This window comes from Bos grunniens, chromosome 16, assembly GCF_055505025.1.
Source record: "Bos grunniens cultivar Pamir isolate PY7600 chromosome 16, Bosgru_T2T1.0, whole genome shotgun sequence".
Taxonomy (NCBI): domain Eukaryota; kingdom Metazoa; phylum Chordata; class Mammalia; order Artiodactyla; family Bovidae; genus Bos; species Bos grunniens.
The window spans coordinates 666,168-689,491 of NC_141180.1; the positions used below are offsets into that span (position 1 = coordinate 666,168).

At 66.7% G+C, this 23,324-nt stretch overlaps 2 protein-coding genes across 17 annotated transcripts in view; both read left to right on the forward strand.

The window, feature by feature from the left end:
• LOC147355988 (receptor-type tyrosine-protein phosphatase V-like) overlaps positions 1 to 12,254 on the forward strand; it is a 17,718-nt gene extending 5,464 nt beyond the window's left edge. For 2 of the 9 annotated variants that reach the window (XM_086343009.1, XM_086343011.1), the window contains 25 exons: positions 1,754 to 2,026; positions 3,221 to 3,484; positions 3,637 to 3,903; positions 4,179 to 4,460; positions 4,628 to 4,768; positions 4,973 to 5,183; positions 5,479 to 5,543; positions 6,358 to 6,475; positions 6,558 to 6,605; positions 6,974 to 7,067; positions 7,153 to 7,243; positions 7,332 to 7,408; positions 8,345 to 8,479; positions 8,961 to 9,083; positions 9,465 to 9,625; positions 9,765 to 9,900; positions 10,229 to 10,302; positions 10,383 to 10,539; positions 10,640 to 10,718; positions 10,814 to 10,890; positions 10,979 to 11,107; positions 11,217 to 11,327; positions 11,409 to 11,566; positions 11,797 to 11,932; positions 12,064 to 12,254. In XM_086343009.1, the coding sequence (XP_086199135.1) occupies positions 1,754 to 2,026; positions 3,221 to 3,484; positions 3,637 to 3,903; positions 4,179 to 4,460; positions 4,628 to 4,768; positions 4,973 to 5,183; positions 5,479 to 5,543; positions 6,358 to 6,475; positions 6,558 to 6,605; positions 6,974 to 7,067; positions 7,153 to 7,243; positions 7,332 to 7,408; positions 8,345 to 8,479; positions 8,961 to 9,083; positions 9,465 to 9,625; positions 9,765 to 9,900; positions 10,229 to 10,302; positions 10,383 to 10,539; positions 10,640 to 10,718; positions 10,814 to 10,890; positions 10,979 to 11,107; positions 11,217 to 11,327; positions 11,409 to 11,566; positions 11,797 to 11,932; positions 12,064 to 12,123 (3,467 nt within the window). In that variant the 3' untranslated portion in view covers positions 12,124 to 12,254. Of the gene's footprint in view, positions 1 to 1,753; positions 2,027 to 3,220; positions 3,485 to 3,636; positions 3,904 to 4,178; positions 4,461 to 4,627; positions 5,184 to 5,478; positions 5,544 to 6,357; positions 6,476 to 6,557; positions 6,606 to 6,973; positions 7,068 to 7,152; positions 7,244 to 7,331; positions 7,409 to 8,344; positions 8,480 to 8,960; positions 9,084 to 9,464; positions 9,626 to 9,764; positions 9,901 to 10,228; positions 10,303 to 10,382; positions 10,540 to 10,639; positions 10,719 to 10,813; positions 10,891 to 10,978; positions 11,108 to 11,216; positions 11,933 to 12,063 lie in introns of all 9 variants that reach the window. The other 7 variants (XM_086343010.1, XM_086343005.1, XM_086343008.1 and 4 more) reach the window with 6 other exon arrangements.
• Positions 12,255 to 13,800: 1,546 nt separating this feature from the next.
• Positions 13,801 to 23,324, forward strand: part of LGR6 (leucine rich repeat containing G protein-coupled receptor 6) — an 86,251-nt gene continuing 76,727 nt past the window's right edge. For all 8 annotated transcript variants that reach the window (XM_086343026.1, XM_086343030.1, XM_086343028.1 and 5 more), the window contains exon 1: positions 13,801 to 14,153. In XM_086343026.1, the coding sequence (XP_086199152.1) occupies positions 13,951 to 14,153 (203 nt within the window). In that variant the 5' untranslated portion in view covers positions 13,801 to 13,950. The remainder of the gene's footprint in view (positions 14,154 to 23,324) is intronic.

Sequence of the window (23,324 nt, forward strand, 5' to 3'; positions counted from 1 at the left end):
CAACCATCCACTCTTCCTTCCAACCATCCATCCACCCACCCATCCAACCATCCACCCGTCCTTCCAACCATCCATCCATCCTTCCAACCATCCATCCATCCAACCATCCACCCTTCCTTCCAACCATCCATCCATCCACCCATCCTTCCAACCGTCCATCCATCCATCCATCCATCTGTCCTTCCAACCATCCATCCATCCATCCTTCCAACCATCCATCCATCCATCCAACCATCCACCCATCCTTCCAACCATCCATCCATCCATCCATCTGTCCTTCCAACCATCCATCCATCCAACCATCCATCCATGCTTCCAACCATCCAACCATCCATCCATCCAACCATCCACCCTTCCTTCCAACCATCCATCCATCAACCCATCCTTCCAACCGTCCATCCATCCATCCATCCATCTGTCCTTCCAACCATCCATCCATCCATCCATCCACCCACCCATCCAACCTTCCTTCCAACCATCCATCCATCCTTCCAACCATCCATCCATCCATCCATCCATCCATCCATCCTTCCAACCATCCATCTATCCATCCATCCTTCCAACCATCCATCCATCCATCCAACCATCCACCCATCCTTCCAACCGCCCATCCATCCATCCATCTGTCCTTCCAACCGCCCATCCATCCATCCATCTGTCCTTCCAACCATCCATCCATCCAACCATCCATCCATCCTTCCAACCATCCAACCATCCATCCTTCCAACCATCCATCCATCCATCCATCTGTCCTTCCAACCGTCCATCCATCCATCCAACCATCCACCCATCCATCCATCCATCCATCCATCCATCCATCCATCTGTCCTTCCAACCATCCATCCAACCATCCATCCTTCCAACCGTCCATCCATCCTTCCAACCATCCATCCATCCTTCCAACCATCCATCCATCCATCCATCCATCCTTCCAACCATCCATCCATCCATCCATCCTTCCAACCATCCATCCATCCTTCCAACCATCCAACTCTCCATCCTTCTAACCATCTATCCATCCATCCATCCTTCCAAACATCCATTCATCCTCCCAACCATCCATTCATCCTTCCAACAAATATTTAAAGAATGCCTTCCATGCTTAGGTATGGGGTTACATGCCAAAGCTAAAAATTATGAAGAAGATAGTGTAGAAAAGCAGACAGACAAGTAAACATACAGTCAGTGTGTCTATTAAAGTGGCTTACGTTGGTGTGTATATCATAGAGCAAGTGTGCACGCACAGTGTGTTTGAACCATGTGAGTCTCTGTCCTCATGGGTTTAAGATCAAGGACTATGAGGAATGTTCTGTGGTTGTGGCTAATCTTTGAGGGCTCACAGAAGGGCCACCTTAGGGGTCAAGGAAGGTTTCCCCGAGGAGGGGAGTGGGCTGAGGAGCACATGGGTCTGAGTAAGGTGGGCAGAGAGGGGCCTTAGTGAGGGGGGTGTGTCCCCAGGCCCTGAGATTGGGGAGAAAGAGAGAGGGAAGGAGCTCGCAGGGAGGCCCAGTCCTGGTGTGAGCCTGGGGCGGCCAGCGCTGGGGTGGTGCAGGCAGAACAAAGTCACCCTTGGAGCTGAGGCCTGGGAAGCAGGGAAGGGAGCAGGTGTGGGGCAGGGACTGAGCTGGCCAAGAGGCTTTCCTGGGAAGCATGGGGGCAGCTGAGTCGAGGCAGGCCGTGTTGGAGACCAGCACTGAGCGTGCGGCCCGGGGCTGGGCAGGGGGCTCGAATCCGCCTCTTGCTCATTCTGCAGTCCCTGCGCCGCCCGTCAGCCTGAGCCTGGGCCTGGCCACCCAGCCCCCTGCCCTGAGGGCAGTCTGGAGCCCCCCCGCGGGGGGCAGGGACGGCTTTCTCCTGCGGCTCTACTGCCTGCGGCCCCCGGCTCTGGAGGACCAGGACACCCTGGGCCCTGAGGTGCAGACCTTCTCCTGGACCCGGCTGGCTCCAGGCACTGAGTTCCTGGTGTGGTTGGCCACCCTGCGGGGCCCCGACGAGAGCAGTGCTGCCAACGCCACGGGCTGGACGCGTGAGTGCCCTGCCCACCCCACCGACCGCCCTTGCTGGGTGTCCCGGGGGCTGACCCCTGAGCCCTGTGGTCGGTGAGCAGGCCTCTGGGTTGACGTCAGCTGCTCCCCGGCCCTAGGGTACCAGGATACCTGTTGCCAGCTGGGAGCCCCTGGGTCCCACCCTCCTGGTGCGAGGCAGGTGGGCGGGACCCAGCTTTGCTCTCATGCAGCACCGTGGTGGGTCCCCCACGCTCTCTCATGGCCAGTATCAGGGACCCCCCACCCTGCTGCCGGGCCCCTCGCTCAGCATTCTCTCACTTAATTCTTGAAACCGCAGCCGGGCACGAGGGCCTCCATCTCAGAGGGTCTCCCGTGAAGGGTCTCGATTACTGAAGCACTGGGCGTGTCCCTCCTTCCAGAGCCACATGATGGGCCGGGAATCCCCCCCGGGGGCCCACACCCTGCCCGGTGCAGTTGGACACAGTGGCCCCCTGCCCTGCTGCGCCCCCTCCACTGTGGTGGGCCCACCCCGCCTGGTCCTCCCGTCTCCAGGACCCTGAGGCTCTAACCGTCTGAGCCCTGAGCAGGCCTGTCCCTCTCTGTGTCTCTCTGAGCCTCAGTTTACAACAGAGGTGTCTGCCACACAGCCCGGGCCCTGGCTCAGGGGAGGGGGCAGAGGCCCCACTTAGACCCCAGACCCAGCCTCTAACCTGAAGCTGGAGCTGGGCTGGGGAAGGTGCTGGCTTGAAGCCTTCGGGTGGTGCAGGGTGCAGTCTGTCCAGACCCTGGACTTGGCTGTTGGGGAGGGTCGGGGTGGGGTCACCTGAGCCAGTGTTCCCAACCCTGCCAAGGGTGGACGGGGGCCTTTCACGGAGGAAGGAGCAGAGGCTGGGCTGCCCCCTACCCTGCCCACGCCGTCTGCAGAGGGGCCTCACACAGGCCCCCCGCAGTTCTGGGGGCACAGGCTGAGGCTCTGGCTTGTGTCCCGCCCTCTCCTCCGGGGCCCGCAGGGCTGTCCCTGCCTGTGTCCTTGCCCCAGTCCCCTCTGGGCCAGGACCCACCCCAGTGACTTCCTTTGGCCTTAATCCCCTCTTTCGAGGCTGCATCTCCGAGCACGTTCTGGGTCCTGAGGGTCAGGAGGTGAACGTGAATTTGGGGGACACAGTTCAGGTCCTATACCTCCCTTCTCCAACCCCACCCCACTCTCCCTGCAGGCCCCCTCGCCCCTGCCCTGGTGAATGTGACCAGTGAAGGCGCCACCCAGCTCCGGGCGTACTGGGTCCACGCGCTGGGGGGCCGGGATGGCTACCGGGTGACCCTGTACCAGGCGGGCGTCCAGGTGCGCTCCAGCCCCGTGGGGGCCCATGTGGACGGCGCCAGCTTCTTGGCTCTGACTCCGGGCACTGAGTACAAGGTGGAGGTGGTCACGCAGGCCGGGCCCCTCCATGCGGTGGCAGCCAGCGCTGCCGGCTGGACCCGTGAGTGGGCGTGGGGACGGGGAGGGGCGGAGCGGTGGGCAGGGCCACCTGGAGCCCCTCCCTTGGGGGGGCGCCCCCGCCCCCAGCCCCTCGTCCTGCCTGTGGACAAGGGCCCTGCATGGGGTCAGAGGTTCCCTGCTCTCCTCCCACAGCCCCAGTGGTGCCCGCAGAGCTGCTGGTGTCCATGCAGGCGGGCAGCGCCGTGGTCAGCCTGGCCTGGGCCAGCGGCCCCCTGGGGCACGGAGCCTGCCATGCGCAGCTCTCGGGGGCCAGGCTCCTGTCCCGGGAGCAGCCCCTGGCCCTGGGCCAAGCCCGCCTGGTCCTGAGGGACCTCACGCCTGGACGCAACCTGTCCTTGACCGTGCAGTGCCGGGCAGGGCCCCTCCAGGCCTCCACACACCCTGTGCTGCTGCCCGTGGGTATGTGGGCGTCTGTCGGGGGGTGGGGCACCCTGAGCCCTGAGCCATCCCGCCCCGCGCCTTCTCGTGCAGTGGGAGCCCTGCCCTCCCGCCCTGGGCCGCCCCTCGCTCTCCAGATGGGTGCAGGGAGCGGGGAGGTCTGGAGGAGCGCTTATTTCTCCTTGCTGTCATTGCCCCATTTTGGGGTAAAAGTGCCCAGTGCCTCTGAGCCTCTGCATTCGAGCCCCTCTCAGGTGCACTGACCCCCACTCGACACGGAACTCTTGAACCCACAGAGCCTGACCCGGTGGAGGACGTGCAGTGCCAGCCCGAGGCCACGCGCCTGGCCCTGGTCTGGACAGTGCCCACGGGGGATGTGGACACCTGTCTGGTGGTGGTGGAGCAGCTGGCAGCGGGAGGGGCTGCCCAGCTCATCTTCCGCGCCAACACCTCCGGGGGCACCCTCCTGCTGGCCCACCTGGCGCCCGCTGCGTCCTACCGCCTCAGCCTCTCGGTGCTGGGCAGGAACGGCCTGTGGAGCCGGGCGGTCAGCCTGGTGTGCGCCACTGTGCCCGAGGGTAGGTGCCTCTGGCCTGCTCCCCCGGGGCCCTCCCCCAGCCCCCGCCTGGGCCCTGTCCCGGATGCCACTACCCTGCGCGGCTCATGCCCGGGTGCCCGGCCCAGCCTGGGCACAGCCCTGCCCTTGGGGGCAGCTCTCAGCACCTCATTCCCCCTCCGCTCCCAGCCTGGCACCCCCCGGAGCTGGCCGCAGCCCCCCGGCTGGAGCCCGAGACGGGGATGGGTGTGCTGATCGCCCAGGGCATGTTTGGCGAGGAGGACGGGCAGATCCAGTGGTATGGGGTCATCGCCAGCACCAACATGTCGCGTGAGTCCCGGCCACGCAGTGGGGGCCCCCGGCTACCACCTGGCAGGGCTGGTGAGGGGCCGGGCGCTGACACGGGCAGAATGGATGTCGGGGTTGGGGGGTGTCCCGGCACAGGAAGGGCGTGGGGCATTGTGGAGCGCGAGACTGGCATGTCCAGCAATGCAGGGCAGCCCGGGCCCCACTGCCCACCTGCTCCTCTCCCAGTGGCCCGGCCTCCCCGCGAAGCCATCAACTGCACGTGGTTCGACCACTACTACGGGGGCCGCGACGCCTACCTGGCCGTGCTGCTCTCCAACCCCTTCTACGCCGGGCCCTGGGCAGTGCCCACATCCTGGCCGGTGCCTGTGGGCACAGACGACTGCGGCCAGACCCGTGACATATGTAACGGGCGGCTCAGGCCAGGCTCCCGGTATCGGTGAGGGCCGCGGCTGACGGAGGGGGGTACTCCGGGTTTCACTGGGGCCGTTTGTGCCTCATGCCAACCAGAGCCTGTGCTGATGCAGGGGAGACACGTGGGGCTTCCTGGCAGGCAGGGCACGCCTGGAGCGCCCCGGTCCACGGCTCTTTCCAGGCGGGGCAGGGGTGGGCTCTGTTGCACTTTGCTGCGGGAGGCGGTGGGCGCTCTGCAGATTCAGGGATGGGATTGCAGGCTCCGCAGGTAGGGGGTGCTCCTGCTGCCCAGGACTCAGCTTCCTGCTCCTCTGCCCCAGGTTCAGTGTCGTGGCCTTTTCCAGGCATAGCCCTGACACCCTCATCGCCTTCTCAGCCTTTTCAGGTAGGCAGGCGCCCAGAGGGGCTCCCAGTGGATCCCGGGTTGGGGGCTGCTGCTGGAACCTCTCTTCTGAGCCTTGTCCCAGCCACTGGTGGGGACCCATCCCGCGAGGCAGTACTGGGAGCCCCTGGGCCGGGAGGCAGGTGGTTCAGGAGGGCTGGGTGGGCTGGGGAGCAGTGGGCAGGCAGACGTGGAGGAAACCTGTCTACCCCGCTGCCTCCACCCTGCGAGATTCTGGGGTAGCACTGAAGCGGTAGAGACATCAGGAAGCCGCGAGTGAGAGACACGTGGGAGTCAGCACGCCTAGCAGCACGCGAAAAAGAAGCAAACAGACAAATTAATCTCGGCAACATCTTCTTTAAACTGAGATACTGAAAATCTATCAACATGTGATCAATTCTTAAAATAATTAATGAGATAGTTTGCATCTATTTTTTTATCAGTAAGGCTCTGCGCTCCTGTGTGCATTTCACACTTGTAGCAAATCCGAACTTTGAGCTACTCCGTTTCCAAAGCTCCGCAGCCCAGGGCTGTGAGGTGACCCGATGGACAGGGCAGCCAGGCCCCGCCCTCCTCTCCCCGACGGGGTTCAGGACCTCCCAGTGCGAGGTGGGCGGGACCACCCAGTTCGTCAGGGGCTGCGGGGGGCCCCCTTACCTGGAGCTGGGGGGACTGTGCTCTGTCCCCATCTGGGGCGCCCCCCGCTTCCGGGGGCTCTGCCTGTGTGTCCTCCCCAGGGGGCCGCAGGTCCGGTGAGCAGGCGTGTTGCTGCAGGACAGCTCCAGGCCCCTAGCTCACCCCCACCTGCCATCCACAGAGCCCCGGACCAGCCCATCCTGGGCGGTGCCCCTCCCAGTGACAGCGGGCATCGTGGCCAGCGTGCTAGCCCTGGTCTGGCTGGGCCTGCTGTGCGGGAGGCGAGTGAAGGGGCAAAGGTGAGTGAGGGGAGGGCTGCCCGCCACCGGGGAGGCGGGGGAAGGGCCCGGACAGCCTCCCACCACCCCGACACCCCTGCAGGGCGGAGAAGAGCCTGCGCTCCCAGGAGCTGACGGCTTACAACCTGCGGTGAGCACCCACCCGCGCCCTCAGCCCCTCAGCCCCAACCTCGACTCCCCACCCATCCTCACCTGGGCCCTGACCAAGCACCTGATGGCTTCAGGCTGAGTTGCTTTCTTCTCCTTTCTCTCGGCCTTGGGCCCTCATCTACCCTCGGGTCACACCTCTGCCTCATGATGTTGGCCTCATACTGAGCAGACTCCCAAAGCGTCCTCAGGGCTCAGGGCCTGGCCCTCTGAGACTCCCGCCCACCTCCATGTGTCGTCCTGTCTGCCCCCCGCCCTGCGTCCCCCGGCTGGAGCCCAGGGCTGTGTGCCCACGCCCGCTGGCACCAGCGCAGGACTCCGCACACCAGGCCCTCTGCCTCCCCGACCCAGGCGGACCCACCGGCCCATCCCCGCGCACAGCTTCCAGCAGAGCTTTGAGACCAAGAGTGCCCACGCCTACCAGGTCTTCTTTCAGGAGTTTGAGGTGAGGCCTCTGCCCACAGGGCTCTGGGGGACCCCTGTCTGGTGTGGGGGGCAACGTGGGTCTGTCCCGGCCCCGATCTTTGCAGGAGCTGAAGGAGGTAGGCAAGGAGCAGCCTAGGCTGGAGGCTGAGCACCCTGCCAACAGCACCAAGAACCGCTACCCTCACGTGCTGCCCTGTGAGCGTGGCGGTGGGCGGGCGGGGCTGCGGCTGGCCCGGAGCGGCCTGCCTGCGCCCGCTCCCAATGCACGCCTTACCGTCTGCAGACGACCACTCCCGGGTCAGGCTGGCCCTGCTGGATGGGAAGCCCCACTCTGACTACATCAACGCCAGCTTCATTCCGGTAGGGCGGCCCGCGGCTGGCTGTGGTGTCCACTGCGCGTGCAGGCATGCTGTCCTGCCCTGGGCGTCCATGAAGACCGCCCGCTTGTGTGTCTGTGTGTCCTGCGCTGGGCCCGAAGGGGGCGGGGCGCGGCTGGTCAGACTCCGCCCTTCAAAAGACCGCATGTGTGTGTGTGTGTGTGTGTGTGTGTCTGTGTGCGTGTGTGTCTCTGTGTGTCTCTGTGTGTGCACATGTGTGTCTGTGTGTGCCTGTGCGTATGTCTGTGTGTGCATGCGTTTGCGTGTGTATGTGTATGTGTCTATGCACGTGCGTGTCTGTGTGTGCATGTGTCTGTGCGTGTGTGTCTGGGTCTGTGTGCGTGTGTGTGTGAGACACATGTGCTCAGTAGAAACACTTAGTCCACCCAGGACTAGACGTCAAGAAAGGCTTCCTAGAGGAGAGATATCTGGGCTCTTGACACAGGATCCTGATGAGCAGTGAGGGGGTGGATGTCACTGGAAAGACTTGGAGAAGAGCTGGGGGGGACCTGTGGACAGATGGACGGGTCGTCGGGTGGAGGCAGGAGAGGCAGTGGGGCTGCTGGAGAGGGGCGACCGCCAGGCGGGGCGGGGCCGCTGGGCGGGCAGTGGAGCCCAGGGGGATGCAGGTGGTGTGGGCAGCTGGCCAGGGGAGGCTCCTTGGGGCCCTTCCAGTCTTGGCACCGTCCCTTCCAGGTAGGGCTGTCTCCGAGCCACCCTCCCGTTTGGGTTCCTGGTGCACGTGTGTTCACGTGTGTGCACACGTGCCAGCATGCACACGCAGTCCTCACTTGAGGAGCCCCTGCGTGGACGCACACGTGCCAGCATGCACACGCGGTCCTCACTTGCGGAGCCCCTGTGTGGACGCACAGCTGTGTGCTGGGGGCCCCGGTTCATGTCTTCCCGTCCCCCGTGCCAGGGCTACACGCACCCGCAGGAGTTCATCGCTACCCAGGGGCCTCTCAAGAAGACCCTGGCGGACTTTTGGAGGCTGGTGTGGGAGCAGCAGGTCCACGTCATCGTCATGCTGACGGTGGGCATGGAGAACGGGCGGGTGAGCACGCTGCAGCCCCAGGTGGCCACCAGGCGGCAGGCTTTGCCCACAGGCCTGGCTGCGGGTCTGGGAGGCGGACAGGGACGCGGATCTGGCACCCAGGCTCCCAGCTGGACTCACCTCTGCTGCCTCTGCTGTTTCTACAGTGCCCCCTCCTGCTCCCGGCCCAGGGCCAGGGGTGGTGGAGACAGGGCAGTCCGTCTTTGCTTTGGACACACCTCTGAGCCCTCCTGTGGAGCGGTGTGGCCCAGCCAGGTGACCCTGAGTAAGGCTGTGCAGTTGCCCCAGGAGCCCGGGCACTGCCTGGAAGCCCCAGGGGCCACCTGAGGTCTGGGGTGGGGATGCTGGGGCCCGTCTGGGACGGAGTGGCTTCTGGACGAGGAGGGCGGCCTAGAAGGAGGGTGGGAGGGATGCCGACTGAGCTAGGGTGGCTGGGCCCAGCCGCCCCGCCCCGCATCCCCACGCTGCCCTCCGGCCCTAGGTGCTGTGCGAGCACTACTGGCCAGCCGACTCCAGCCCGGTCACCCACGGGCCGGTCACCATCTGCCTGCTGGCCGAGCAGCCCCAGGACGAGTGGACCACGCGGGAATTCCAGCTGCACCACGTGTGTGCCCGCAAGGGGAGCGGGGGGCACTCTCGTGGGAGGGTCAGCTCACCCCTGGGTCTCTGGCCTCCTGCCAGCCCGGGAGGCTGGTGGTTATGGAAGGGCTGGGAGGCAGAGGGAAGACTCAGGGTCATCCAAGGCCGGGAGAGAAGGGACGTCTCCGCCTGTGCTGCGCTTGGCTCAGGCCCCCGAGCCCCATCTGCCTCCCGGGCCGTGACCTCCTGGGGCAGCGGTGCCCCTTGCCTGGGCACCCCCAGCGGGCAGACTCCCCGGGAGGCTGGAGGAGGTGAGGGCAACATCCTGGGGGCGGGGTGTCTAAGCCCACCCGCAGGGTCTGGTGGCAGGACGAGGGCTGAGAGAGGACCCCCGCCCCACCCCCAGGCTGCCCAGCAGCAGCTGCGGAGGGTGAAGCAGCTGCAGTTCACCACCTGGCCGGACCACAGTGTCCCCGAGGCCCCCAGCTCCCTGCTGGCTTTTGTGGAGCTGGTCCGGGAGCAGGCGAGGGCTGCCGTGGGCGCAGGGCCCCTCCTGGTGCACTGCAGGTGAGGCAGGCGGCGGGTGGGGGGCACGGGAGCCCCTGCCCTGGGCCCTCCGTCCTCCAGGGCCCGCCCTGCAGGCAAGGCAGGCCCTGGGCTGGGGGCACGGGGAGGCCCCTCACGGCCTGGCCCTATGTGCCCACAGCGCGGGCGTGGGCCGCTCGGGCACCTTCGTGGCCCTGTGGCGGCTGCTGCGGCAGCTGGAGGAGGAGCAGGTGGTGGACGTGTTCCACGCGGTGCACATGCTGCGCCTGCACCGGCCACTCATGATCCAGACCCCGGTGGGCCCGCGGCGGGGGCGCGGGAGGGTGCGGTGGGCAGGGCCGCAGGGCGCCTTCGAGGGTGCAGGGCCAGTGGCCTGGCCACAGGATTCCAGGGGGCAGGGAAGGACCCTGAGGGACAGCCACCCTCCTAAAGGGGCTTGTTTCCCTTTGGGCGGGGGTCCACGGGGGTTGGTGGGTGGCCCCCCGCCAGCTCTCACACGGGGCCCCACAGGAGGACTCCCAGAGGTTCTCCCTTGTGCCGGCCACCGGGATGGTCGGGTCCAGAAGTCTGGAAGCCATCTGCTGGGTCACAGCCCCTTAGCCAGCCTCCCGGCCCCCCCACCAGAGCCAGTACGTCTTCCTGCACAGATGCCTCCTGAGCAGGGTCCTGGAAGGGCCCCCCAGCAGCCGCACTGCTGAGTACGTGTGCTCCGGGAGCTGCTGGAGGGGGTGGGGTCCCCGTCCCTCCTACTACCAGGCCGCTGACTCCATCCACACAGGGTTGCAGAGACCCACAGCGGGCACTGGGCAGCCCCGGGCACCCCCCATGCGGCCGGTGCCCCCTGCAGGCCACAGCCCATTCCCGTGAGGAACTTTGCCCGGGTGTGCGCGGAGCGGGCTGCCGACGGCAACGCGGGCTTCCTTGGGGAGCACCAGGTGGCCGGGGGCTGGGCAGGGTGGCGTGGGGTCCCCTCGAGCCAGCGCTTCTGCACCCGGCCTGCCTCACAGCGCCCACCCCCGCCCCCTCGCACCCCAGCTCCTGCTCCAGGCCCTGAAAAACGAGGCCGGCTCTGGGATGCCGTCTCCCCAGGGTGAGCAGGATGGCACAGCCTCCAGTGAGTGCCGGCGGACGCTTGGGCTCGGGTAGACCGGGCACGGGGCACGGGTGGGGTTGGGCCTTCGGCAGGCTCACCCCTGCCCCCTCCCGCAGATGGCTGTTGTCACGAGCGGCCCCCTTCGGCAGAGAGCGGCCCGGCTGGGGAGATGCTTGAAGCCTGGCTCTTCCCCGTGAGCACATGCCCTCTGACTGTGTGGGCAGGCCTGGGGGGCTGGGGGCCATAGAGCTGAGATGGTAGGGACATCCTGTGCTCTGCAGGGCGGGCCCTCTGGCCGCGACCATGTGGTGCTGACTGGCCCCGCGGGGCCAGCTGAACTCTGGGAGCTGGTGTGGGAGCATGGGGCCTGCGTGCTGGTCTCCTTGTGCCCACCGGACCCCCAGGAGAAGGTGAGGGGCAGAGCAGAGGCTGGGCCGCCGGGGGCTGGAGTGGGGCACGGTGCGGGCCACGGGCGGGGTCAGGCCGGCTGGCCGAGCAGCCCGAATGGGTCTGCCACAGGAATTCTGGCCCACGGAGACGCAGCCGGTCGTCACAGACACAGTGACCGTGCGCTGGGTGGCGGACGGCAGTGCTGCAGGCTGGCCCTGCACCTTCCTTCACGTCACACACGTAAGCTGGGCCGCGTGGTCGGGGGGGCTCCACGGAGCCACGGGTCCCCCGGGCAGCCGTGCCAATGTCTCTGCCCAGAAGGCGAGCGGGAAGGAGAGGCCGGTGCAGCGGCTGCAGTTTCCATGCGGGGAGCCGGGCCAGGTGCTCCCCCCCGAGACCCTGCTGCCCTTCCTGGCCGCCGTGGGCCGGTGCTGCCCCTGGGACACTGAGCAGCCAGGCACGCTGCTCAGCCACTGCAGGTGCCGCTGGACAGGGCCCCGGGGAGCGGGCGGAGCACACATGGCCTCCTGGCTTGGGGCAAGGGCCAGACGACATGGGCCCCTCCTCGCTCTGTCTCGACACCCTCTGGGAACCTGTGCCCCTCAGCCTAGGCCCAGGCTGGCGGTGGCTCTCCTGGGTGTCCTTCCCCGGCCCCCCAGCCCCCCGGCCCAGGCCCCCAGGTGCTCCTCCAACTTGAGGTCAATTGCAGCAAGGATGCGGCCCAGCTGGGTACCTTCCTGGCCCTGGAGCAGCTGCTGCAGCAGGCAGGGGCCGAGGGCGCCGTGGACATCTTCACCGTGGCCTTGCAGCAGTCACAGGCCTGTGGCCTCATGACCCCAACACTGGTGAGCGGCCCCAGGGCTCAGCCTCGGAACGTGGGGGCGCGAGGGGTCCGCCCCGGGCCGTCTGGGGCCCTGCTGCCCGTGGAGGCCGTGCAGCCTCCCTGTCCTCACCGCGGCCCCCCGCCTGCCCCCAGGAGCAGTACATCCACCTCTACAGCTGCCTCAACAGCGCGCTCTCAGACGGGCTGCCGTGACTTGCCCAGGCGCTGCTGTGCAGGAGGCGGTGCTGGCCCGGCAAGCCCACTGCGGCCCCGCTTCCCCGGGAGGGCGGCCTGCACGCCGGCCCTGCGCTGTGAAGGGCAATAAAGGGTGTGGTCAAGCCTGAGGCCGAGTGTGTTCTGTCCATGGAGACTGGGAGATAGGGGTGCTTTCGGCCTGGCCGTCCCTCCCGCCATGACCCTGCCCAGGGCCGGCGCTGGAGGGTGGCTGCTTCCCAGCCAGAGCAACCAGGTTTCCTCTGCCCCCGCCCTCCACCAGTGAGGGAACCCGGGCAGGGGAACCAGGAAGGAGGGCACAGGTGCCCACCATGGTGACACCATCGCTCACAGCCTCCCCGGGGCTGGCCAGGGGTTTCCGTATCAACTGCAAGGCCGTGGACGACTCCTGGGGGGGAGTCTGGGGGACACAGAGAGGCCGGACAAGGCAGAGCCCCTCAGTTGGGGGCAGACCCTGAGGCGGGGAGGGGCGGCACCCAGCTCCTGGTGAAGGCCTGTGGGACGGGAGCAGGGGCAGGGGCCTCCTCAGGGTGGGGTGCGTCTCCGGGGCCCCGGGCTGGGTCACACGCTCTTCACACATGCATTTATCAGGAGTGGGACTGGCCCACACGACCCTCCAGAGGCTGGAGACACTGAGTCACCACCCCCCGCTGCCCAGGGGCCACAGGGCTCCCGCGGCCGGAGCTGCAAGCGCTGACCACCCAGGCCTTCCTGGGGCTTGTTTATGTCAGGGCCCTGCCCACTGCGAGGCTGCAGGTCAGCTCTCCCCCTTCCTGGCCCAGCTGTGCAGCCCCAGGGCCTGGGGGGGGAAACACTAGCAGAGAACTGGAGGAGTGGGGAGCGGCCTTGGTGGGGGGAGGGATGGTCCTGGCGGAAGGACCCCTGGCCGCCCTGAGGCCTCAGGCTGCTGCTGTATTCTCAGGGGTGGCGGGAGACCAGAGAGCAGGAGGGGCTGGAGTTACCCCTGCCAGCCGGGTCTGGCCCCCACGGACGACCCCGGCTTCAGATGCCCACTCTGTCCCTCAGGCCTCTGTCCTGGCCCGGCCAGCCAGACTGATGGAGCCGCAGCTGGCCTCCGGGGGCGCGGGGTGGGGGGCCCTGACCTGCCTGCGCTCGGGCCGGCTCTGACAGCCAGGGGGTCGCCCGCCGGCCCCGTCCGGTGGGAAGCAGGTCAGAGCTCCCGGGCTCACAGCTACTGGGCGGGTGGACATCACCCCTTCTCTGGTGGCGGCCTGGGGGTTGGCGGAAGGCTGCTCCTTGTAGCCCCAGTGACCGCCCCGCAGGCTCCGCCCCTCACTGCTGGGCTCTGAGGACCAGCCCTCCCGGGATGACGGGTGCGAGGGCAGCCGGAGCTCCTCGTCTGGGACCGCCGACCCCCGCCCCCCCAGCCCCCACCAGGGATGAGCTTGGACAAAGCCCGTCCCTCCCGGATCCCGGCTCCCTAAGGCGGGAACGGTGCTGGGGGGGCTGTGGGAACGCTCTAGGTGTCCCGGGGCGGGGCTCTTCCAGCCCCGCCCCCAGGCGGTCCCCCAGGCAGGAGGTCCTGCGCCCAAACGCCTGCAGGTCCGCGCTCCGGGCTGTTCACTCTTTCCTTTCCTGGATGAAACTCCTGCCAGTTTGGGAGGAAGGGGAGCGGGCAGGCGAGGTTTCCCTGACTCCTCCTCCGCGGCCTCGCCCTCCCTTGCCAAGCCCAGCCCGCGAAGCTGGGAGCAAAGAGGCGAAGCCTACGCCTGTCCGACCGCGCGCCCCGCCAGCGCCGCACCGAGCCGGCACTCCCGCCAGGTGCCTCCGCCGCAGGCCGCCGAGATGCCCCGCGCGCCCCGGCTCCTGCCTCTGTGGCTGTGCGCCGCGGCGCTCTGCGCCCCACCGGCCGCCCCCCCGCCCCGCCCGCGGCCCGGCTGCCCGGTGCCCTGCCGCTGCCGCGAGGCGGGCATTCTGCTGTGGGTGGACTGCTCCGAGCGGGGGCTGTCCACCGTGCCGGCGGGCCTGGACCCCCTGACCGCCTACCTGTGAGTACGCGCACTTCCCCCGGCACCTGCCTAGCTGCGCGGCCGCCGCGCGGTCGGAGCCCCGAGGCGCAGCACCCTCTGCCAGTCCTGGGCTGTGGGCTGAGGGTGGGGAAGCGCAGTCTCGGGCGGGCAGGGCTGAGTCAGCCGGGAGTCCGGGCTCCCCTGGCTCGTTCCCACTTGGCCCCGGCCTTGGGGCTTCACGATGGGGACCTGGCCTGGGCAGAGGGGAGTCCCCGAGCCCTGAGCGGAGGGGCCAGGGCCGGCAGCCCCTTGTCGTCCTGCTGGTTTCCTCTCCGGAAGAGCAGCACCCAGGACAGTGGCGGAGTGGACTCGGTGGAGGAGACGGGAGGGCCCCCTGGGGGACGAGGCCAGCAGAGCTGTCACCCGAGCTGGGTGGCTTTGATGGGCATCCCAGAGGCCGGGAGAGGGGCCGCCCACTCTCAGCTCCTGCAAGAGGCAGCTGCGGCACCAGCCCGGCTCACGGTGGCCTCTGGCTCCCCAGGGCCTCCCCGAAGTGATTCCCAAGAGGCCGTGCAGGAGACACTCATTTGTGAGCAGGCGCCAGGCTGAAAACCAGAGGACTGTTTTTAGTTGGGGTGAAGGGGACTGTACTGGGGGCGGGGAGGGGGCTCCGGCCTATCACTGGGGCCGGAGGTGGCTGAGGGCACATTCCAGGCCCCCTGCCTCCCTCAGCTCTGGGAGAAGTGTCCCGGCTCAGCCCTGCCCAGGCCCCACGACCTCTTCCAGGGTGAAGAAAGCATGTGGGCGAGTCCGGGCGTCAGTCCGGGGTCATCTGTCTCGGGCTTTGTGGCCTCGGGATTCAGGACCCACGGGCTCTCAGGGGAGCGGGTGGTGCTGAGTCAAGCAGGTATCTGCTGGATTAAATGCCCGGGGCACCTCCTCTATAGCTGTTTTGCGTGTGCGCGGGGTGTGGGTGAGGACACGACTTCCTGTGAAGACAGGGTTCTGGGGCTCAGCTGAGTCTGGGAGAGATTTCTGGGGGGCAGAAGAGAGGCCCTGCCTCCACGTTGGGGGCCGGCTTCCCCAGGCCCACCCTCTCTCAGGGTGTCCCCAGCTACCCTGCCGGAGGGCTGTCCCCACTGTCTTGTCAGAGTCCCCCTGGAGCAGCATCTGGGGTTTTCTGAGCCGACCCCACGCCTTTCGGGGGCCTGAGAAAGCCCTGCTCTCCCAGGACCCAGCCCGTGTTTCTGGGGGTGGGACAGAGGGTCGCCTGTGGCCTGGGGACCTTAGCAGGGGCCCCGCAGTGTCAGGGGAGGGGAGACGCAGGCCCTTCCCCCTCTGGCCTGAGTTCTGTGTGGGTGGTGAGCGCAGCCGTCTGCCTCTCTGGAGGGAAGCCCCGGCATCAGAGTGCTGCACGGTGGGGAAACGCCGGTCTGGCCCCAAGGGGCTCCGTTCTCGTCGGGGACCGGCCAAGCTTGCGTCTGATGTCGTGACCAGCAGGGCCTCTCCTCTGGGCCTCTCCACCCCTGGCCCCCTCCTGCTCTGCCCCCAACATGGTCACTCAAGTCCTCTAAGCCTGAGGTCCTCATCTGTACGTGGGGATAGGTGTGTGGCGGGCAGCATAAGTGCGCTGATGTGTCCTGTAAAGTCGTGAGCTCCTGACACGTCCCAAGCAGCTGTCCTGCCTCCTGTCGGGTGTCCGGGGTGGGGAGTGGGTGGGAGGGAGAGCCTGGAATCTCGGTGGGAGGGAAACTGACCCCCCAGGCGGTAGGGGGAGGAGGGGAGGTGGCCTCAAGGTGCTGGCCTCAGTTAGGACTCGGCTGCCCTGGGCTCGGGGTCCAGCCAGCTATGAACACTGGGGAGGTGGGGGTGGAGTGGACAGGAGTCTTCCTGACACGGGAGGAGAAGGCAAGAGGTCAGATCACTTGGATGCACAGGGAGTGGCTGGCCAGAGGGTGCCCTTGAAGACCTTGAAGGAGCCAGAGACTGAGCCGTAGGGGTGCCGAGGAGCCCCGGGCTTGGGAGGACAGCCTGCTGCTGCCCACCCTGGGGGGCCCCTCTGCCTGGTCGCTGTCACAGTGCACACACTTCTGGCTCCTCTGTCTGGGCTCCAGGGATGCCAGAAAGTCTTCTCAGTGCCCCTGCCATCTCTGGTTTAGCTGCAAAGACGACACCCCCCTGGGGTTGGCTGCCAGGCTGATCAGGTGGGAGGGGCAGGCTTTAGCACCGCAGGCCCTTGGGCATCCCTCCGGTCTGCGGTCTCAGTGAGACTTGGTGTGGACATTCTCCCTGGAACTCGCCTGGGATCAGTGGCCCTGTCTCTGGGGCGACCGGAAGGTGGGGTGGCCACGCAGCAAGAGGCAGACACACAGCTGCGGGCAGTGCCCAGGGCTGTCCCTGACTTGGGGAATCGGGTGGTACTCTGAGTGCCCACTTTGGTCAGGAAGCAGGAGGGGAGCGCTGCTGCTTGGAGGGGATCGGACCCTCAGCCTGCGCTTCCACCACCTTCTGCCGCCGCGGCTGGGGGCCCCCTCCAGGGTGGGCAGTGGGGGGCTGACAGCCCACCGCTGTAGGCACCCTCTGGCCAGCCGCTCCCCATGCATCCAAGTGTCCTGATCTGACCTCTCGCCTTCTCCTCCCGTGTCTGGAAGACTTGTGTCCACTCCCCCCCAACCCCTCATTCACAGCTGGCTGGACCCCGACCCAGGGCAGCCGAGTGAGGCCGCCTCCCTTCCTCCCCCAACGGCCCGGGGGCACTTTCCCTCCCACCGAGGCTCCAGGCTCTCCCTCGCACCCCCTCCCCACCCCGGACACCCAACAGGAGGCAGGACAGCTGCTTGGGACCTGTTGGGCGCTAACGGCTTTACCAGGCAGCTTCCTGCCTCCTTCGGTCTCACTCGCTGCAAGGCTGCTGTGATGACCCCCGACTCTGACCCCCTGACCGCTGACTCCTGACCCTGACCGAAGGAAGATGCTGGGCAGTCCGCGTCCATCACTGCTGGGGGCACAGGTTGGAGGCGGGGTCACGGCAGAGCAGGGCTGGAGTCATCTGAGCTGGTGACCTGGGCCCAATTCCTACCCGTGAATGGAGCTCACACCTGCCTCACAGGGACGTCATCTGGATTCAATGAGGCAACGTTCCTAAAGGGTCTGGCACAGTGCCTGGCCCCTGGGGAGAGCCTGGTGTTGTTATTAGGGTGGCCAGGGCCAAGAAGTGTTAGTCAAGGAGGTCTTCCTGGAGGAGGAAGTGTGAGGAAGCAGGGGGTGGGTGGAGAGGTGTGGGGTGGATGTGTGTGCCTGGTGGAGGCTGAGAGGGCAGAGAGTAGGCGCAGGGAGCCGCGAGGAGCCCCTGGGACCTGGGCCGGCTTAAGTTTTCTCCTGGCTGATGTGGACGCAGAGATCTGCAGTGGGGTGGCGTGGGGTGGGGTGGCATGGGGTGGGGTGGGCGGAGCCACAGCTGGGAGACCCCAGCTCACGGAGTCCAGCAGGGCCTGCTGTCTGAGGAGGCAGAGAAGCACACGGCCCGGGGGAGGGCAGCGGCCTTGGGGGCTGAGTCTGGGGGACCCACGAGCCTCGTCTCATTCTGGAGCCCAGAGGCCTCCCTTTCTGGGCCAGCCCGCACTGGTCTTTTCTAGAAGATTCTAAGGGCATGAGGTACCCCTGCAGAACTTGGGGTGTGAGCTCTAACCGCCAGCCAGTCAGCTGCTCGGGTGCACGTCCCGGAACATTTCAGGACCGCGGTGCCCAGGGGTCTTGTTGAGAAACGGGGCGGGGGAGCCCCTCCCAGAAGCAAGGTCCCCCAGGGACCTTTGGGGGCAGGCCCAGGGGTCGCTGGAGGAGAGTGGGCCTGTCGTGTCGGGAACCCACACCGCAGTTCAAAGGAGAGGCGGGAGGCAGCCCCGGGCAAAACAAAGAGGAAACCTCTGGGGTGGCGGGCGGGGCGCTGGCGAGGAGAAGAAAGGCTGCCTGGGGGTGCTGCTGGCCCGCTCTGAGGGGCTCCCCTGCAGCAGCGCTTCCGTCTGTGTGCATCGTACCCGCCGGCTGGCAGTGCCCAAAGCGGAGGCCCTGACTGGCCTGGGCCGTCTCAGCCCCTCTGCCCACGGCCTGTGGCTCAGCCCCGCGTGGTTTCCGACTGCCACTCATCCAAGGCTGGTCCTGCGCACAGCACCCAGGCTGGGGCTGGGGGTGGGTGGGTGGGAGGCACCACCAGGCGGAGGGGCCAAGCCTGGGGCCATGTGTCGTGTCTGGTGTGAAACGTTGACATCTGTGGGTGGGTCTTGTTTTTCCTGTGAAGGGGGAGCTCTGGGGTCTGGGCTCCAGGGCCCGAGGCGCTGCCCGTCGTCCGTTCCCTACCCTCCCCGCCACCGGCCGTGTGCATCAAGCCCCCGCCCGGGGACCTCAGCGCACGGCCTTCCCCGAGCATTGTTTGCTCTTGGGTTCCTGGCACGGCGAGTGCTGGGGGGATGGAGGAAATGACCGGTCTCCCGTGGTGCCTGGAGAAGCGGGACACCCGGGGATGTTCCAGGAGGAAGGGCCAGGACTTCCAGGAGGCTGCGGTCTGCAGGATCCAGCTTCTGCTAAGAAGCCGAGTTCCGTGGAACGCACAGGTCCTGAGTGCAGCACCGGGAAAGAGCGGCCCTGGGGCGGGCCGAGGCGTGGGCTCTCCTTCTGCCCCAGGACAGACCCGGGGTCTCTGAGGACCTTGACGGTCCCCAGGAGCAGGGCTCTGGGCACCTGAGTGGGCTCGGGCCCCTTGGGAAGCTGCAGGAGACAGCGATGGGAGACATTTCCACCCTCTGCCCCCAAGCTGGAAAAGACAAGGCTTCTGAGCCCAACTGAGATGGACTCGCTGACTTGGGGCTCTCCTAGTGATGGGGGCCCCTCTGTGCTCACTAGTCCCCTGATAACGGGAGAGGCTCCCAATGGCTGACACCAGTTCAGGCCTTGCCTCCCCCGCGGACGTGGGAGAGCAGTTCTCCGAGGGGAAGGACACCCCAGAGGCCCAAACTGGGCAGAGAGCGGAGAGTCCTTCTGGAAGCCGCAGGAGGACACGGTGCAGAGGAGAGCTGGGGGCTGGCCTCGCGCCCCCCGAGCCGTGCCAGCGGGCGGGCACCGGGCAGTGGGCGGCTGGGGCGGGCCGCTGCCCTGCGACAGGAGCCCCCGGGGCAGAGGCCCTCGGTCCAGCCCCCTGCCCCTCACCCCAGTCTGTCTCTCACCTGTTTCCTTTCTGCCCTCCCTCCCAGCTCCACCGCGTGGGGGAAATGCCCACACTTCCCATCCTGTACGCTCCCAGGAAGTCCAGAAGCTTCTTTGGGAAAACACTGGGCCGTTCCTGGGGCCTGCGGACCTACCCGGGCTCTTGCCACCCCGGGGCCGCCTCCGTGGCTGGGTGAGCCGTGAGGGGGCATCGGCCTGGCCCACCTTACCGTAGGGAGTGGGGCTGCCTGCCTCCCCGCGCTGTGAGCCCGCCTCGCAGTGCCCAGGGGTCCGGCTCTGGGGTAGGCAGACGCCGGGCACCTGAACCCCCACCCACCGCCCCGGCCGAGCAGTCCCTGGGAGCCTGTTTCCTTCCCGCCCTGGGGAGAGTCAGGGGCTCCCCTCGCCACCTGCCCGCTGCGGCCTTGCCGGGGGTGGACGCGGGGTGACTCTGGGAGACCGGCGGCCCGGAGCAGTGGGCGGATGGCTGCCCGGGAAGGCGCTGCAGCGGGGAGCCCTGGCCGCTGGTGGATGCGAGATTCAGACGGCAGGGGCCGGAGGCCGATGGCCGGGCTGGGGGAGGGGACGCACCCGCGGGCTTCTCTCTATCGCCTCCCCCCCCACCCCTCCGTCCCTCCCGAGGCGGGCCTTCCAGAGAAGGGCTTTCTGCCTTTTCCTCCTCAGGTCACGTTAAAAAAGCAAAACACAGAAAACAAAAGCCAGCTCGAGGTGTCTGGCAGCTGGGGTGATTGTCCAGCCTCCTCAGGCAGCTTCCGGCCAGGCAGGGCGCCCCCTCGCACCAGGCTGCCTGCGGGGAGGTCTGGTGCGCTTGTCCCGCGGGCAGGGCCAGTCTCCGCACTGCCCTGTGTGTCTGTGTGTGTGCCCAGAGCTGCCTGCTGGGGCCTGCCTGCTCCTCCCGTCCTCCGGCCCTCTGGAGGAGGCGGTGCCCACTGTGGTGCCCGGGACGTGGCCACCGCCTCCTCCCCGCCTGGCCTCCGGGGTCCTGGGAGGGAAGCTGAGCCAGGCACCTGGCACCCTGGCGCCTGCAGCACAGACGAGGCTTGCTGGGGCGAGACCAGAGGGTGGGCTCTGGGAGGACCACCGCCCTCTCCCCTCCCCCTACGCCTCTATGGGCGCTGGATGGGCGGGCGGCCCTGGGGCGTCTGGGTGTCAGGGGTCTGTGCGGTCCCAGGCTTAGAGCCAGGGCACGTGGCATCCCGGAGGGGCGGGGAGTGGTGGGGCCAAGGGGTCCACATGGCACCTCCCTTCTCACACACACAGACACACGCAGACACACGCACAGAGTCACACACAGATACAGAGACACAGACACATATACAGTCACACACACAGACACAGACACACAGAGAGACACCGAGACAGACACACAGACACACATGCCCCTGCGGGACGGGTCTCCTCCTGCAGGGGGCACCCTGCATGGCAGGAGTGTGTCGTCCTGGTCACCGCTCCCCCAGCTCAGGCCCAGGAGTCCCGGTGGGTGTTGGGGATGGAAGGAGCTGGATCGAGTGTGCGGGCTGTGAGCACCAAGCCAGGAAGAACTGTAAATGAATGCCCTCCCTGCCTTTGTGGTGGACACTGGACGGGCAGGCTGGGAGGACCATCGTCCGGGACAGAAGCGGGAGGGAGTGGGGACAGGGGCTGACTCCGCAGTCCCAGCACGGCGCCCGCCCAGTGTGGCTCGGGGGTGGTGACCTGGGCCCCCCTGCCAGGAGCCGTGTCCCGCGCTGTAGGGGCTGTCTTGGGCTGCCGCTCCACTGTCCCCACCTCCAAGGTCTTGAGTTTTGAACGATGGCCTCGTGTTTATTTTGCTCTGAGTCCTGCAGAGTGTGTTGCTGGCCCTGCGCTTGTTTGTAGGATGAGGGTCTCAACCTGACCCCGACCCCCAGTGGTCATGGGCTGAGCGAGTCCCCTCTGTGCCTGTGCCCTGGACCCTCTGCTGCTGTGCCCGGGATCACAGTGAGCATGAGTGATGCAGGCAGAGCAGGCTGGAGGATGCGGCGGGTGCCCTTCTGAGGGGCGTGCTGGGGCCGGGCCCTGTGCAGACGCATCTGAGTGGACAGTACGGGGCGGCTGGGCCTGTGCACAGCGTCTGCGGGGCGGGGACCACGGCCGAGCTGTGCTTCAGTCAGGCGTCAGACTAGGGGGCAAGGCCTCCAGGGGAATGGCTGGGGGCTCCTCCCGTCTTTATGGTGGACAGAGCAGGGGGCTATTACAGAGCTCGGAGTGACCCGCCGTCTACCAGTCCCTGTGACGCAGGTAACAGGGACCCCGCAGGGGTGTGATCCCTGGGGCTCTCCGCCCTCCCTGTAACTCCTCCAGTTCCCACCCCCCACCAGCTCTGTGCGGAGGGGAAAGGCGGCTCTCCCTGCTCTGTTGGCCCTGAAGGCTGGAGATGGAGGTGCCGGGAGGTCCCCGTCATCCCGCAGGGCAACGCAGCTGCGCAGGGGGCTGAGGGAGGAGGCCGAGGGCCTGGGCTGCCCCTCGTGGGACTCACACAGCGTCATAGCGCCTGCCTGCAGCCAGCCCACAATGCATCAAGGCCCCACGGCGTGGAGGGGGCAGGGCTGGAGAGGGGGCAGGCCCCTATGCTGGCCACCTTGTCCAGGCCGGGCAGTAGCTGGACGTCTCCATGAGCCAGTTTGCTCAATACTTAACAAGAAAGTTGTTGAACAAACAGGAGGGTTGTGCAAACGTGATTTATGCCCTGCAGACCCTTGGACATCCTGAAGCCCTTACTCCACATGGGGCCAGCAGTCTCCCTCCTCTGGGGACCTGTCCGGGTGCAGGGGCTCAGACCCCAGCCCAGACCTGCTGGGTCCACGACTGCATTTCAAGTGTGCCCAGAACCAGCGTCCAGCTTCTCTGTGGAATAAATCAGCCAGCCCTGCACCCTCCCCCAGCCCCGCCCTGGGGTTGCTTTGACCCGAGTTGTACTTAGATGGGGCCTCATGGTCACCTCTGTGATTTATTGCGAGGATGTGGTTAAGAAAGGCATTCGAGCCGGAAGCCTGCCACTCTGGGGGGCCGTCTTCGGAGGGAGCCAGGGAAGTGTCAGCTTGACTTAGGCCCCCGCTCTTCCTCCGGGAGCTTCCCTCCTGGCTCTGACTGCCGTTCACTGCCTGTTTCCCAGCTGGCTGGTGTCGCTCAGTGCGTGGTGCCCAAAGCTGTCGCTGGGATGAACAAGGCCGTAAACGAACACACAGGCGGCGTGGAGCGCTCTGGAGATCCGGCTGGGCCGGAGGGCAGCCTCCCATCCGGAGGCGGTGTGGCCTGGCCCCCCTGCAGGCCCGAGGGGTGGCATCCACCCGTGTGGCTGCGGTGAGAGCCAGACTCAGCTGCCAGTCGGCCAGCCCGCAGCCCGGCTCGGGTTTCGCCGAGAGTGGGACGTCTGCCCCATAAACCCTGCCGCACGGGAGCGTCGGCCTGTCCATCACTCCCTTTACTGCTTCTTAGAAAAGAAGCCTCCACTCCGTGACCAAGGAGCAGAGACAGAGTGTGGGTGCAGAGAGGGCTCCGGGGCCGGGGGCTCCGGGCTCGAGTCTGCGCCGTGTCCGACTCTGAAGGTCCTCGTCTATGCCCGGGGAGGTTGGGGGCTGGTGGGCCAGCGGGCGCCACCCTGCAGGTGCCAGGCGGGGACAGGCTTAGGGCAGGGGGGCGCTGAGGGGAGGGTGCGTCCCACAGGGGCTCCTGGGACCACCCAGGCGCTGAGACCCATGGCCAGCGACCTCTGGGGGTGACTCAGAACAGCGTGCCCTTGGCCCTGCAGCAACTCTCAGCAGGTATGCCGGGGACACACAGATGAGGTGGACACACAGAAACACACTTCCTACTTCAGTCCCCTGAGATAAAGGCTGGGCAGTATAATCAGGAAATCCAGCAGGAGCCCTTAGCCGGCGCTGCGTTCCTGGAGGGCTTTCAGAATGAGTCCCCCCTCTCTGATTGTTTAACTTTTGTTTATGTGGAGTGTACTCACAGAAAAGTGTACCTTTG